This window comes from Brienomyrus brachyistius, unplaced genomic scaffold (genome assembly GCF_023856365.1).
Source record: "Brienomyrus brachyistius isolate T26 unplaced genomic scaffold, BBRACH_0.4 scaffold37, whole genome shotgun sequence".
NCBI lineage: Eukaryota > Metazoa > Chordata > Actinopteri > Osteoglossiformes > Mormyridae > Brienomyrus > Brienomyrus brachyistius.
The window spans coordinates 1,745,728-1,760,392 of NW_026042312.1; the positions used below are offsets into that span (position 1 = coordinate 1,745,728).

At 45.6% G+C, this 14,665-nt stretch overlaps 1 protein-coding gene across 1 annotated transcript; it reads right to left on the minus strand.

Annotated features, from left to right (window-relative positions):
* Nucleotides 1-220: 220 nt before the first annotated feature.
* LOC125722277 (uncharacterized protein K02A2.6-like) lies at nucleotides 221-3,859 on the minus strand. The gene has a single exon (XM_048998476.1). It carries the CDS (start codon nucleotides 3,857-3,859, stop codon nucleotides 221-223), a length of 3,639 nt encoding a protein of 1,212 aa, XP_048854433.1.
* Between the last annotated feature and the right edge of the window lie 10,806 nt (nucleotides 3,860-14,665).

Genomic DNA, 14,665 nt, shown 5'->3' on the forward strand with positions numbered 1-14,665 from the left:
ATTGACCGGAACAACCGATAAAAGCCCACCACAGGGGGTTACCAAAATAGAAGTCTTCTTCTACATTAACCTCTCAAAATAAAGAAATCATTCCTCTCTGTGTTGGAACACCACAGCTCCTCCCCTGTAAATTATAAACTCAACTTGAACCCATAACTTACATAGTACAACATTTTTTATTTGCTTTTTTTTTTTTTTTTTACTTACTACTCATCGGCAGTTACAAGTTCAGTCTTTCAGGAGGACGTCTGTTTCTCACAGGACGGCTGCTGCGTTCCACAACCGGCGGTGGTGATGGTACTATGGGTTGTTCTACTACAGTCTTTGACACAGATTGTTCCCAATCACGGCCTGTAGTGAACTCATCAAAGTCCAGACCTGTTTCTGCACCAGAGTCCACTTGTCTCTGTGCAGGATTTACCTTGGTACTCAACATCTGGTTTACATGTTTTTTCACACACTTTCCATCTACTTCAACATTGTATGTCACAGGACCCAACACTTCGCGTATGACACCATTCAACCATTTCTCCCCTCCCCTGTAATTCTTTACCAAAACTTGTTGACCCACAGAGAAAGACCTAACACGAGGAAGGTGTGGTTCTGTCTCAGTTTGCATTCTATGAGAAAACTCTGGTCTGAGAAGTGACAACCTCGTTCGCACCAGTCTTCTCAGAAACAGCTCAGCGGGTGTCTTGCCTGTTGTAGTGTGGGGCGTGTTCCTGTATCCAAAAAGAAAATTTGCTACACAATGCTCAAGCGTCATGCCTCCAAGTGCTCTATTCTCTGCAAGCGATTTCTTAAGATTCTGTACTAATCTCTCAGCTAAACCATTACTTGCAGGATGGTATGCAGGCGATTTAATGTGTTTCACTCCATTTCTAGTAAGGAATGTCTCAAACTCTTGTGAAACGAACTGAGGTCCGTTATCTGTTATCACTTCTTTTGGTGAGCCATAAGCTGCAAACAAAGTTCTCAGCACATCTATTGTTTTAGCTGATGTAGTAGTGTGCATGGGAATAACCTCGGGCCATCTAGCATAAGCGTCCATCACTACTAAGAACATCTGCTTGTGGTCCTCAGCAAAATCAATGTGTATTCTCTCCCATGGACTTGAAGACCATTTCCAAGTATGTACTCGTGCAGTAGCTGGCATACTACGCTGTTGTTGGCAAATACTGCACTCACTCACCTCACGTTCAATGCTCTCGTCTAATGTAGGCCACCAGAAGAAACTTCTGGCTAGGGATTTCATCTTAACTATCCCCCAGTGGTGTTCATGTAGTTCGGAGAGTAATCTCCCTCTCAATTTCTCAGGAACTACCAATCGTAAGCCCCACAAGAGACAATCATCTTCCACAGTTAGCTCATATTTTCTCTGAAAATAAGGCTTCAATGCCTCATCCTGCACATGTTTTGGCCAACCGGTCAAAACCAGTTGCTTAACTACCTTCAAAACAGGATCTTTATCTGTCTCTTTGGCAATTTCTCTCGCCGTAATAGGCAATTCTTCCAGATATGCAACTCTGTATACTGGATTAGACACTACATCCACGCTAGGCTTCACAGGTAACCTTGATAAGGCATCAGCATTGCCATGCTGCTCTGACCTCTTGTATTGAATCTCATAGGTGTACGCTGCTAAAATTAGAGCCCATCTTTGCATTCTTGCTGTGGCCAGTGTTGGCACACCAGTTTTTGGCCCCAAGATTTTCAACAATGGCTTATGGTCGGTCACTAACAGAAATTTCCTACCATAAAGGTATTCATGGAACTTCATAACCCCAAAAACCAGACCAAGAGCCTCTTTCTCAATCTGTGAATAATTCTGCTCTGTTTTTGTCAACATTCTCGAAGCAAATGCAATCGGTCTCTCACTTCCATCATTCATTTTATGACTAATCACCGCACCAGCTCCATAAGGAGAGGCATCACAGGCTAACATCAGCGGTAAGTCAGGGTCATAATGTACTAACAATTTGTCAGACTGAAGAGATTGTTTTGCCTTTTCAAATGCACTTTGACATTTCTCTGACCATTCCCAAACAACATCTTTGTGCAGCAGTGCTGTCATGGGCTGAATCAAGGTAGATAGATTGGAGATAAACTTCCCATAATAATTCAACAGTGCTAAGAATGACCTGAGTTCCGTCACATTTTTCGGAACTGCAGCTTTCTGGATAGCATCTGTCTTTTCTCCCATTGGGTGAATGCCCATAGCATCTATGACATGCCCCAAGTATGACACACTGCTCTTCATAAACTCACACTTCTCTCGTTTTACCCTGAGATTGGAAACTTCTAGCCTCCTAAGAACCTCTTCCAAGGTAGCTAGGTGTCTGTCTGTATCCTTTCCAGTCAGTAAGATATCATCTAAGTAGCATATGACACCGTCCAGCCCTTGAAGTACTTGATCCATTATCTTTTGAAAAATTTCCGGAGCACTGGCAACACCATATGGTAGTCTATTGTAATGATATAAACCCTTGTGCGTGTTGATAGTGAGGTAACGCCTTGAGCCTTCCTCTAGCTGCACTTGCTGATAAGCTTGTGATAAGTCTAGTTTGGTAAATTGCTGACCTCCAGCTAATTTAGCAAATAGATCTTGAGTTCGGGGTAGTGGATACTGTTCCACATTCAACCAGGGATTTACAGTGACCTTGTAGTCCCCACATATACGTACACTGTCATCTTTTTTAGGTACACAGAGTATGGGAGCTGCCCACTCGCTATAGTTAGTTGGTGAAATTACCCCTTCAGCTTCTAATCTTGCCAGCTCTCTCTCTACAGCTTCTCTAAGTGCATAAGGCACATTTCTAGGCTTACAGAACTTGGGCACAGCATTTTCAGTTACTTGCAACCTTGCTTCGATGCCCTTGAGCTTTCCTAACTCAGGTTTGAATACTGCTGCATGTCTAGCACACACCTCATCCACTGTTTCAGCAGTCACTCGGTTGACTCTTGACCAGTCTAGTTTTAACTGGCTAATCCAGTCTCGACCCAACAATGCAGGACCCTTTCCTTTCACTACTAGTAGTTCTAGCTTTTTTGTGACCTCTTTGCATTTCACCTTTGCTGTGAATTTGCCTATCAGTTGCAATGATTCTTGGCTGTAAGTTTTCAGCACACAGTTAGCGAGGCTAAGTTTAACTGACTTAAACCTGCGTTGGTACAGACTTTCAGATATCACTGACGCAGCTGCGCCAGTGTCAACCTCCATTTTTACTCTGGCACCATTTACACTGACATATGCATAATAAGGTTTCACCACATCTGTACTGGAGTCCACTGCAAAAAGATCAACCCCTCCTCTGTCAAAAAGCTGACCAGTGTCACTATTTGGAACATCAGCCATGCACCTGGATGGCTCACAACCTTCTTCCGGGTTGTCTCGGAGCTGCGGCTTTCTACAGCCACGATTAGTGTATAGCGGGTGATCATTACGGCGCTGGGGAGCGTTGCAACCAGGGTCTCTCTCGCGCTGGGGAGCGTTGCAACTGTGACCTGTCCGCTGTTTGAGAACGCTGGCACCGTGACATGTCTCATGCTTGAGAGCGTTGTAATTTCCCTTGTTCTCTGTGTGCGCGGCCCCTTTTTTTACTCCTGCCATGCGTGAGCGGCATGCTTTCGCGATGTGTCCTCTTTTGTTACACTGGTGACACTCCACGTCCTTGAATCTGCACTCATCTGGTCTGTGTCCCTTACCACTGCAACGATAGCAAGGCTTCCCGCTAGCTGCAGGCTTTCTTGTCGCCTCACGCTGCTTCGTTTTAACTTGCTTATCCACCACATTAGCCTTGTAGGTTTTCTGTGAGAACTGCTGCACACTGTCTTTCGTTACTTCAAATGCAAGCGCCATTTCAACTGAAAGCGGCAACGTTAAGTCTTTAATGTGAGCTGCGCTGAGCAAACGATCTCTCAGTTCAGTGCTCTTAACCCCACACACGAACCTATCACGCAGTGCTTCGTCTAAAAATGTCCCAAACTTACATGTGGCAGCTAACTTTCTTAAATTAGCAATGTACTCACTTATGGTCTCGTTTTCCTTCTGACTTCTTCCGTGAAACTTGCATCTTTCGGCGATGAAATTGGTTTTCGGAACGTAATGCTGTTGTAGCAGTCCCACCAAATCCTCATAACTTTTTTCAGAAGGCTTAGCAGGCGCGCTCAAATCCATCAGCAAGCTATGCACCCTTTTCCCTACCACAGTAAGAAAAACCGCCTTGGTTCTCTCCTCTTTGGTATCCAGGCCATTCGCTGCAAAGTACTGCTCTAGCCTCTGACGATAATTATCAAAACTTTCTTCACTTTCCTCGAAGTGGAAATCTTCTGGCTTCCCAAATGCCATTTTCTGCTCGACGGTCCTTTCACTCACCGAACGTCTCTGTGGCTCGTCTGGATTTTCTGCTGCGTCAGAGTCGCTTGACATGCTAACACTGTGTCTTCCAACTTAAAAAAAATCCCATCCTCGTCGCCAAAACTGTTGTGTATTAAGCACAACTATGTTCGGAATTAATTTTAAGCAGACAACTGGAAGGACACAAGACGCAGAATGGTAAAAAGAAATGTATATCTTCTATTTACGAACCAAACAAAACCCTACACGAGCCATCCACTCTCAGCTACAGGTGGGAAGAATTAGCGCCCCTCGTGGCACAGTATGAATGTACATATTGACCGGAACAACCGATAAAAGCCCACCACAGGGGGTTACCAAAATAGAAGTCTTCTTCTACATTAACCTCTCAAAATAAAGAAATCATTCCTCTCTGTGTTGGAACACCACACCAGGCACAGAGAAACTCTTAGGATTTAATAAAGAAATTTGCAGACTTGCACAGAGATGGAAAAATGATGACTGATGACGGAGACGAAGACAACAGACGAAAAGGACAGGGAGGAACAGGGGTTTAAATGCACAAAGGAGACAGTCAGATAGAACTCGGGACAACTGGAGACATTTAAGGATGCGGGGACTGAAAGAGGCAGGGAAAAAGTCTCATTGTGACGAGTAAAGTGTATCTTGCCTTGCTGGGCAGCTCCCTGGGTGCTCAGCACCCCCAAAGCTCTGAACCTAGAATCGCCCCTGCACTACAGTTTTGCAGTCTGTTCTGCCAAACAATGTATTAAAAAGTGTAGTGTTATACATGACACTGTAATTAATTCAAGAGATGTACAATCAAGTTATAATAGTGTGATTATCATAATCACACAAATATATGAATTCCTCCGATGCTGAATTAAACAACCCTTCATGCTGTCCCTTATGTGAATTAGTAAAAATTCCCACATCTTTTTCACCATAGTCAGCCATTCTCTCCATAGTCATATGCAATTCCAATTCCCCCTTTTATTTATTTTATGGCAGACAGACAGCAGTGTTTCCCCTATCATTATATTAGGGTGCCCCCCCGCAGAAGGTCAAGTTCATCTTATTTAATTACATTTTCTATATAGCGTCAGATCACAGCAGAAGTCATTTACTGTAAGGTTACCTTTACTATAGAAGAGCTCTATACATTGTCCTTTTAATAAACAGATTAAATAGCCTTTTGTTATTTATCTTATTTGCACAACAGCTTGTCATTTTTGTCTCTATACTAGAGGTGCCCAATACATCGATCGCGATCTACTGGTCGATCGCAAAGAGTGAGTAGATCGCATGACATAAAAAATAGAGGAAGGATGACGCGATCAACCGCGCCAGCTGCTGCGAAACTCCAGTAAGCAACCGAGTCGCCTCCAATTTATTTCTACTGAACTAAAGAGAGGGTATTTAAGGGTCTTATAATAGTAAACGACATTGATATAGTAAATGAGTTCAATGATAGTTTTGAACGGGTATTCACTGTTGAGGACCTTAGTAATTTACCAGTTATTACCTATCCAGCATTGTCTATAGCTAATATATATATGACTGAAGCAGATGTTTTGCAAAGCCTAGCTAAGCTCAAAATAAATAAATCACAGGGTACTGATGGCATCTTACCTATAGTGTTAAAAGAGATGAGGAATATTATTTGCCGACCCTTAACTTTACTGTTTCAAAAATCCTTATCTGAAGGTGTGGTACCTTCTGATTGGAAGCACGCCTTCATAACGCCTATTTTCAAAAAAGGGGATAGAAGTAATTTGTCTAACTATAGGCCAATCAGTCTAACTTGTATAACTGGTAAAGTTATGGAGGCAAGTACGAAGCCAATAACCTACCACTTCCATACAGAATGAAAGGAGGAGTATTTTTTCCCCACAAGGTCATATTTGAAGTGCGTTTGTTTCATCTGTCAGTCTACCATTGCTATTCCGAAGAAGGGAAATGTGGAGCGGCATTTTCGGACTGCTCATAAAAACTACGGCATTAACTTCCCTCCGAAAAGCGAGCTGAGAAAGAGAAAGGTGAAGGAACTAAAATCCCAGTTCAATGCAAAAATCCTTAATTTATGCCAAAGGGAAATTAATAACAATAATAAACAATATTAAATAATAACAATAATAATAACAACAATAAATAATAACGAATATCTATAAATCTATAAATAACAATATGTTTTGCATTTTTATAGTAGATCATTTTGACTTGGTCATTTATAAGTAGCTCGCAAGCTGAAAAAGTGTGGACACCCCTGCTCTACACTTTCGCGCATGGCGGAGTTCCGTCCCGATTCGCGCTCACAGACACGTGCGCGCACACACAGGTGAGCACACTCCCACCAGCGGACAGAGAGCGCGCGTCAGAAAATATGTAGCGTCAGCCACCTGAAAAGCAGAGAAAAATATCTGCGTTTTTTAAAGGGTGATAAAGACGTTTCACAATGGAATTTTCTGCTTTAAACTATCACCATTTTATGCTATCAGCTATCGTTTTTAAAGCCTAACAGTTCATATATTTTCAGCTCGAGCCAAACATCCGCAATAGGCTGCCAGGAGACCATCTTGTAACTTGTATGCGGATCTCAATAAATAGGCCTGACGTTTCTGACTTCCCATATCAAGAGGCTCTAGAAATGTTCTCTTTTTTCCCCTTGTCCTGTCCGGCAGCTTTAGCAGAATCATGGTCTGAATGCACTGCTGTGCCAAACATGCTTGCTTTACCATGAGGGGCTCTATAAACTCTGTATAGGCCCCTCATGTTGATCTATTTCTTTTTATTTTAATTTTATTTATTTATTTCAGTTTTAACACATGTAAAAACATTGCAGTGGGTGAGCTGGCCGTAGTGGAGGGACATATTAGAAGGGGAAAAAAGAAGGAAAAGGAGAAAAAAAAGACAGGAAAAAGAAAAAAAAGGAGTGAAAGATTCAGAAAGGAATAAACAAAATTATAGCGTGCAGAAAGTAACACAACTATACAAGCATATAAAGTTTCAGTGTGTGCTTGGATGTGTGCATGTGTAGGTGGGGATTGTGATGGTGATAAGGGTTAATAGGAAACACCTGTGAGGGGAAAGGAGGAACAACATAAATTGTCAGCGAAGGAGTAAGAAGGGGGGCCCCATATGCTCGGTGGTGCTTGGAGTCCATGCTGCAGCTGCCAGATGTGGAAGCGCGTGCGCTGGGGGAAAATTACTGCATTGTTGGACATACGGCGAGTTATTGGGGTGCGCAGAGTTGGGAAGCTAATGACGCCGGTCAGCGATTGGTGGCAGCGACGTGGATTCCAGGCGCCACAGGAAAGGTTTGTGGTTCCTTCTAGGAGTTGGATTATGGTTCCTGTTGTGGGTTTTGTTTTCGGGGGATTGGTCTGTCTTCCCCCAACTACTTAATTTAAATAATATTGTTTGATATGAATTGATGTTTTTCCTTGTGTATTTATGTGTTATTTAGGAGGAACCACATGTGATTTTGGTGTTCATGGCCCTTGGTTGATGTGAGCTGCCGAGGCCTTTTTATTGTCCACGTGTGAACTTTAGCCGGGAGTTTTAGCTGAGTGTGAAGTGTTTTTTAGAGATTGCTGTGCTGAGGTCATTGTGTGGGGGGTTGCGGTGTTGCCTGGGTGCTCCATTTACTTATTGGATGAGGGACGCTGAATTGTGGAATCCTGGTAATAAAGGCTTATTGCTATATCTCTTTTGTGAGCTGTTTCTTATACCTGGTGCCCAGTATGGTTGAGTCACAAACCTGCATCATTGGGGAGAAGTGTTCCTCTCTTACAACTTGGCGTAGTTTCGGCAGTCTTGGCTTCTGGGCACAGGTTTAGGAAATGTCTCAAGAACAGCCTTCAATCCCTAGTTCAGTGGACAGACAAATGTCAAATCCTAATGTGGTTATATTTCCTTTCATGCTGGGGGCACCATGGAGCCCAAAATTTGCAGGAGAACCTGCAAACCAGGGGATAGGCTTTCAGGAGTGGGTGAGAAATCAAAAAATGTTGGATATGCAACCCCTATCTGAAAATCAGAAAGTGGCTGTTATTATAAGTAACTTAGAAGGGGAGGCAAAACGTGAGGTATTGGCTTTAGAAAGTGGGGAACGCGAAACAGCAGGGCAGATTTTAACCTTTTTGGAAGGTGTGTATGGGGACAGTGTGTCTGTTGCTGTAATGCGCTCTGAGGTTTTCTCTCGTAAGCAGAAACCAGGAGGCAGTTTGCTTTGGCACTACGGGAGCTGGGCAATCGCCTGTCAAGGAGAGAAGATTCCACTAATACGGGACATGTGTTGCGAGGTCAGTTCATTGGAGGGTTGCTGGATTCAGGTCTGCGTAGGGGTCTTAGAGGAAGGGTAAGACTGAAACCAAATGGCTCTTTTGTGGAAATAAAGCTGGAAGCGGTTATACGGGCCGAAGAGCGGGAAGGTTCTGCACAGGCTGGAGTAGCAGCAGTCCAAGTAAGTAATGTAAAGCCTGCTTGGGATTTTGCTAAATTATAGGATGAGATTAAACAGGATGTACTTATTCTGATGAGAGGGGAAATGAAAGATATGGTATCTGGACTAATACAGGAAATTAGAGAGGGTTTGCAAGTAGCGGGAGGACAGCGTGAAGGTTCCATAAGGTTCCGTTAGAAGAGCGAGAGAGAGTGGTAGACAAAGGGTAAATGTGTGACTCGGGGAGACCAATCTGTCGCCGGTGTAAAAGGGTGGGACATATTGAGAGAAGATGCCGGGTAGTAGGATCCATGGAGGAGCCTTTAAACTAGAACCGCCCTCTGTTAAGGCCCAAACAGTGGGGAATGGGGTTGGTGGCCAGGAGATTCATAGCAATGATATAGTGGGTCAATGTCCAGTGGCCGAAGTGTTAATAAATAGTATTAAAACGCAGTGTTTGATACGGGGTCACAAGTTGCGACATTGACAGAGAGTTATTTTAAAGAACATTTTGAGGTAGGAGGCCCACAGGTGCAGCAGCCCATTCAAAAGCTTAATTTAATTGCAGCTAATGGATTAAGGATCCCCTATATAGGATATATTGAGGTAAATCTTTCTATCTGTGGCCAAGTCATACCTAATAAAGGAGTTTTGATGGTGAAAGATACAGGGTTTCAGTCCCGTCCAGGGCTAATTGGTATGAATGTTATAGAACAGTGTCATGATTTATTACTTACCAAATTTGGGTCGAAGTATGTGGAGGGAGTTAGTGAGGCCCCAGAAGCAAGAGTCTGGCAACAAACCTTTGTTATGTGTGATAATCTGAGAATTTTCAAGGGAAACTGGGATTTTAGGAGCAGTTTATTGGCCAAAGGGCGGGTGCATTAACGTGCCGGCCATGTCGGAAGTGGTTTTGGAGGCTTGTACTTCTCCACGGCCTGAAGGATTCTGTGGGGTTAGTTGAACCAGCTGCAGGAATGGGGTTGCCGGGACAGTTGTTATTGGCCCATTCCTTAAGTACGGTGGTAAAGGGAACGTTTAAAGGTTAGTCGTAAATTTGGCTCTAAAGTCGGTTAAATTGGTTGGGCGAGTTAGATTGGGAGTGATTTATGAGGTGGAAGTTTGTCAAAAAAGGGGACAAGGAGAGTTGGAAGTGCGGCCAGTGGATGAGGCGACTGTAGAGGTGGGTGTTAGACAATGTGCAGTGGAAAGGGAAGAGAGAGAAGGGACTGCGTGCCTGGGGGAGGCCCCTTGATCCAGGTCAGTTCTCATGAGAGCAGCAGGGAAAGATTAAGGACCTGTTGGTTAAACATTGTGGGGTGTTTTCACAGCATGAGGAGGATTATGGGTATACAGATAAAGTATTGCATGTGATCCCAACAGGTACAACAGCTCCTATTAGGGAGCGATATAGGCGGATTCCTCCTAAGCTCTACCAGGAAGTGAAAAGTCTTTTGAAAAAGTTATTGGAGGGGGGAGTAATAAGTGAAAGCTGTAGTCCCTGGGCAGCGCCAATCGTGTTGGTAAAGAAAAAGGATGGTACACTTTGATTTTGTGTGGATTATAGGAAGCTTAATATGGTCACTCATAAGGATGCATACCCACTTCTGAGGGTGGAAGAATCCATGGCCTCATTGAAAAAGTCCGCAGTTCTCAACATTGGATCTTGCGCATGGGTATTGGCAGGTTGGTGTTCACCCAGCTGATAAAGAGAACTGCTTTTATTACCCCTATGGGTTTATTCCAGTTTAATCGGATGCCGATGGGGCTGTGTAACTCACCCGGGACTTTCAGAGGTTAGTGGAGAGTTGTTTGGGAGATCAAAATTTTGAGATGTTGCTGTTGTATTTGGCCAACATCATAGTATTTTCTCCAACATTTGATGCACATCTTGCTCATCTGGACTTGGTATTTACTCGCTTGTCGGGTTATATACTTAAAGTGAAACCAGCAAAGTTCTCTTTATTTCAGGATGGAGTTAGATATCTGGGACACGTGGTTTCTGAAGGAGGAGTCTCTCCAGACCCAGAGAAGTTGCTGGCGGTGGAAGCATGACGAGCCCCAATCAATAGCCTCCAGCTTCGAGCACTTTTGGGCTTTACTGGGTATTATCGACGGTTTATTAAGGACTCTGCAAAGATTGCTGCTCCCTTGAATGAACTTTTGAGGGGAACATCGAAGAAATATTCTCGTCAGACATCAGGTAATCTACAGTCGTGGACGTGGGGGAAGCACAGGAAATGGCCTTTCAGAGGCTGAAGTGCCTGCTGCCAGCACCAGTGTTGGCTTATGCTGATTCTCAGTCCCCTTTAGGGTTTATACAGATGCCAGTGTGGCTGCATTGGGTGCAGTGTTGGCTTATGCTGATTCTCAGTCCCCTTTAGGGTTTATACAGATGCCAGTGTGGCTGCATTGGGTGCAGTGTTGGCTTATGCTGATTCTCAGTCCCCTTTAGGGTTTATACAGATGCCAGTTTGGCTGCATTGGGTGCAGTGTTGGCTTATGCTGATTCTCAGTCCCCTTTAGGGTTTATACAGATGCCAGTTTGGCTGGACTGGGTGCAGTGTTGGCTTATGCTGATTCTCAGTCCCCTTTAGGGTTTATACAGATGCCAGTTTGGCTGCATTGGGTGCAGTGTTGGCTTATGCTGATTCTCAGTACCCTTTTAGGGTTTATACAGATGCCAGTTTGGCTGCATTGGGTGCAGTGTTGGCTCAAGTGCAGGAAGGGAAGGAGCGTGTGATCGCCTATGCCAGCCGGAGTCTGCGACCAGCGGAGAGGAGCGATAGGAAGTACAGTTCATTCAAGTTGGAGTTGCTGGCCTTAAAATGGGCTATTGTTGAAAAGTTTAGGGAGTACTTAACTGCCTCTCCATTTGTGGTATTTACAGACAACAATCCCCTGGCTCATTTAGCTGGAGTCGTGGAACAGCGCTGGGTGGCACAGCTGGCTGGATTCCAGTTTGAAGTCTGTTATCGGCCAGGTGGGATTAATGGGAATGCGGATGCCCTCTCCCGATGGCCGGTGGGATCGGTGTCGAGAGAGGGGAGGATGAAGAGGACGGTATCCTACTGGAAGGTGGTGGAAATAGTGGCTTCCGCAGTAGTGCAGGCATGTTTGCAAGCATTTGTTACAGCCCCGCCAGACAGCCAGTTACCAGTGAGGGTAAGTGTTAATGCCCAGATGGAGACCGAGGGACTGGGAGCAGGGATGGTGGAGGAGTGGATGGCAGCCCAAAGAGGGGATACAGCAATGGCACGAGTGTGGCTATATGTGGACAGGAAAAGAACCTACCCCGAGAGAAAGGGTGTCTGAAGATGGACAGGTCCGCACACTGCTACGTCAGTGGGGTCGACTTTGTGTTCACCGAGGACTACTTTGTAGGGAGGTGGTGGACCCCAAGACAAGGGAGGAGGTCAAACAGATTTTGGTTCCCTCCTCTTTGCGGAAGCGAGTGATGGCGTGGGTGTATGATGGAGCGGGCCATTTGGCTGCGGAGAAGGTGGGTGTGATGGAGTGGGTGCATGATGGAGCGGGCCATTTGGCTGCGGAGAAGGTGGGTGTGATGGAGTGGGTGCATGATGGAGCGGGCCATTTGGCTGCGGAGAAGGTGGGTGTGATGGAGTGGGTGCATGATGGAGCGGGCCATTTGGTGGCGGAGAAGGTGGGTGTGATGGAGTGGGTGCATGATGGAGCGGGCCATTTGGCTGTGGAGAAGGTGGGTGTGATGGAGTGGGTGCATGATGGAGCGGGCCATTTGGCTGCGGAGAAGGTGGGTGTGATGGAGTGGGTGCATGATGGAGCGGGCCATTTGGCTGCGGAGAAGGTGGGTGTGATGGAGTGGGTGCATGATGGAGCGGGCCATTTGGCTGCGGAGAAGGTGGGTGTGATGGAGTGGGTGCATGATGGAGCGGGCCATTTGGCTGCGGAGAAGGTGGGTGTGATGGAGTGGGTGCATGATGGAGCGGGCCATTTGGCTGTGGAGAAGGTGGGTGGAGTCGCATGGAGACGATTTATTTGGCCAGGGATGTACAAGCAATTGAAGGAGTATTGCCAAAAGTGTGAACGGTGTGGCTTAAGGAAGACGCCAACCGCTAAAGTATGTGCCCCGTTGGTCCCAATTAAATCAATGTATCCCCTTCAGATGGTGTCGGTGGACTTTCTGAGCCTGGAGGCATGAAGAAGTGTAATGTGCTGGTCATAGTGGACCATTTTACACGGTATGTGGTCGCAGTGGCCACTCTGGACCAGACGGCGGTGACAACAGCACAGGCCTTATGGACCCATTTTATTCAGCCATTTGGGGGGTTTGATCAATTGCACTCCGATTAGGGTCCAAATTTTGAAGCAGGGGTTATTCGAGAACTCTGTGAGTTGTATGGAATAAAGACGACGCACACGACCCCATATCACCCCTCAGGGAATGGACAATGTGAGCGGTTTAATCGGACATTATTGGACATGTTGGGGACACTTGCAGAAGCCCAAAAAGAGGAATGGGATAAGTATGTGCTGGAGATGGTGCAGGCTTATAATAACACACCTCATTCCTCTACAGGCTACAGCCCCTATTTCTTAATGTTTGGATGTTATGCTAAATAACCTTTTGGGTGTATCAGCACCATAAGAGGTTAGTGGCTGCTTATACACATGCTCAATATCAGATTAAAAAATCAAGTGCAATGCAGAAAAGGGGTTTTGACCGAAAGGTAAAAGCAGAACCTTTGGTACCAGGACAGAGTACTGGTTTTGAACAGGCGGGCCCGGGGACCAGGGAAATTGAGGAATAGGTGGGAGGATAAAGCCTATGTTGTTGTGTTGCAACCTAATGTGGAATTGCCAGTGTATGTGGTGAGATCTTCTGGTAATGGACAAGAACGGGTGTTGCACCAAAATCTGAGTCCATGTTAGTTTGATGACCCGGATCCAACCACCGTAGCGGAGGAAACGGAGGTTGAGAGGCCAGCAGTGACCAGTGACTGGAGGGACTGGTGGGCCTACCCTTGGGTCATGGGGAATGGAGGTACTCCAGGGGCCCTGTGGGCCCTCAGAGCAAGAACAGACTTTACCTCCAATCCAGAGATCAGCGGAGGAACAGGGCCATTGCCTGTGCGGCGATCTTTGCGGGCGACACGAGGGTTGGTGCCCCAGAGGTATCGGGAATAAAGGTTATGGTGGCGTAAATGTGAGGCCCCATTTAAAAAAAAAAAAAGAGGGGTTGGATGTAGGTGGGGATTGTGATGGTGATAAGGGTTAATAGGAAACACCTGTGAGGCGGAAGTAGGAACAACATAAATTGACAGCGAAGGAGTAAGTGGGGGGCATATGCTCGGTGGTGCTTGGAGTCCATGCTGCAGCTGCCAGATGTGGAAGCGCGTGCGCTGGGGGAAAATTACTGCATTGTTGGACATACGGCGAGTTATTGGGGTGCGCAGAGTTGGGAAGCTAATGACGCCGGTCCGCGATTGGTGGCAGCGGCGTGGATTCCAGGCGCCACAGGAAAGGTTTGTAGTTCCTTCTAGGAGCGGGATCATTATTTGTGTTGTGGGTTTTGTTTTCGGGGGATTGGGCTGTCTTCCCCCGACTAGTTAATTTAAATAATATTGTTTGATATGAATTGATCTCCTTTATTTATGTGTTATTTAGGAGGAACCACACGTGATTTTGGTGTTCATGGCCCTTGTGTTGATGTGAGCTGCCCAGGCCTTTTTATTGTCCACGTGTGAACTTTAGCCAGGTGTTTTAGCTGAGTGTGAAGTGTTTTTTTAGATATTGCTGTGCTGAGATCATTGTGTGAGGGTTTGCGGTGTTGCCTGGGTGCTCTATTCACTTATTGAGTCAGGGACGCTGAATTGTGGAATCCT

Excerpts from the sequence above, each read along its gene's own strand:
- LOC125722277 (XM_048998476.1), bottom strand. The coding sequence starts at position 3,859 with ATGGCGCTTGCATTTGAAGTAACGAAAGACAGTGTGCAGCAGTTCTCA.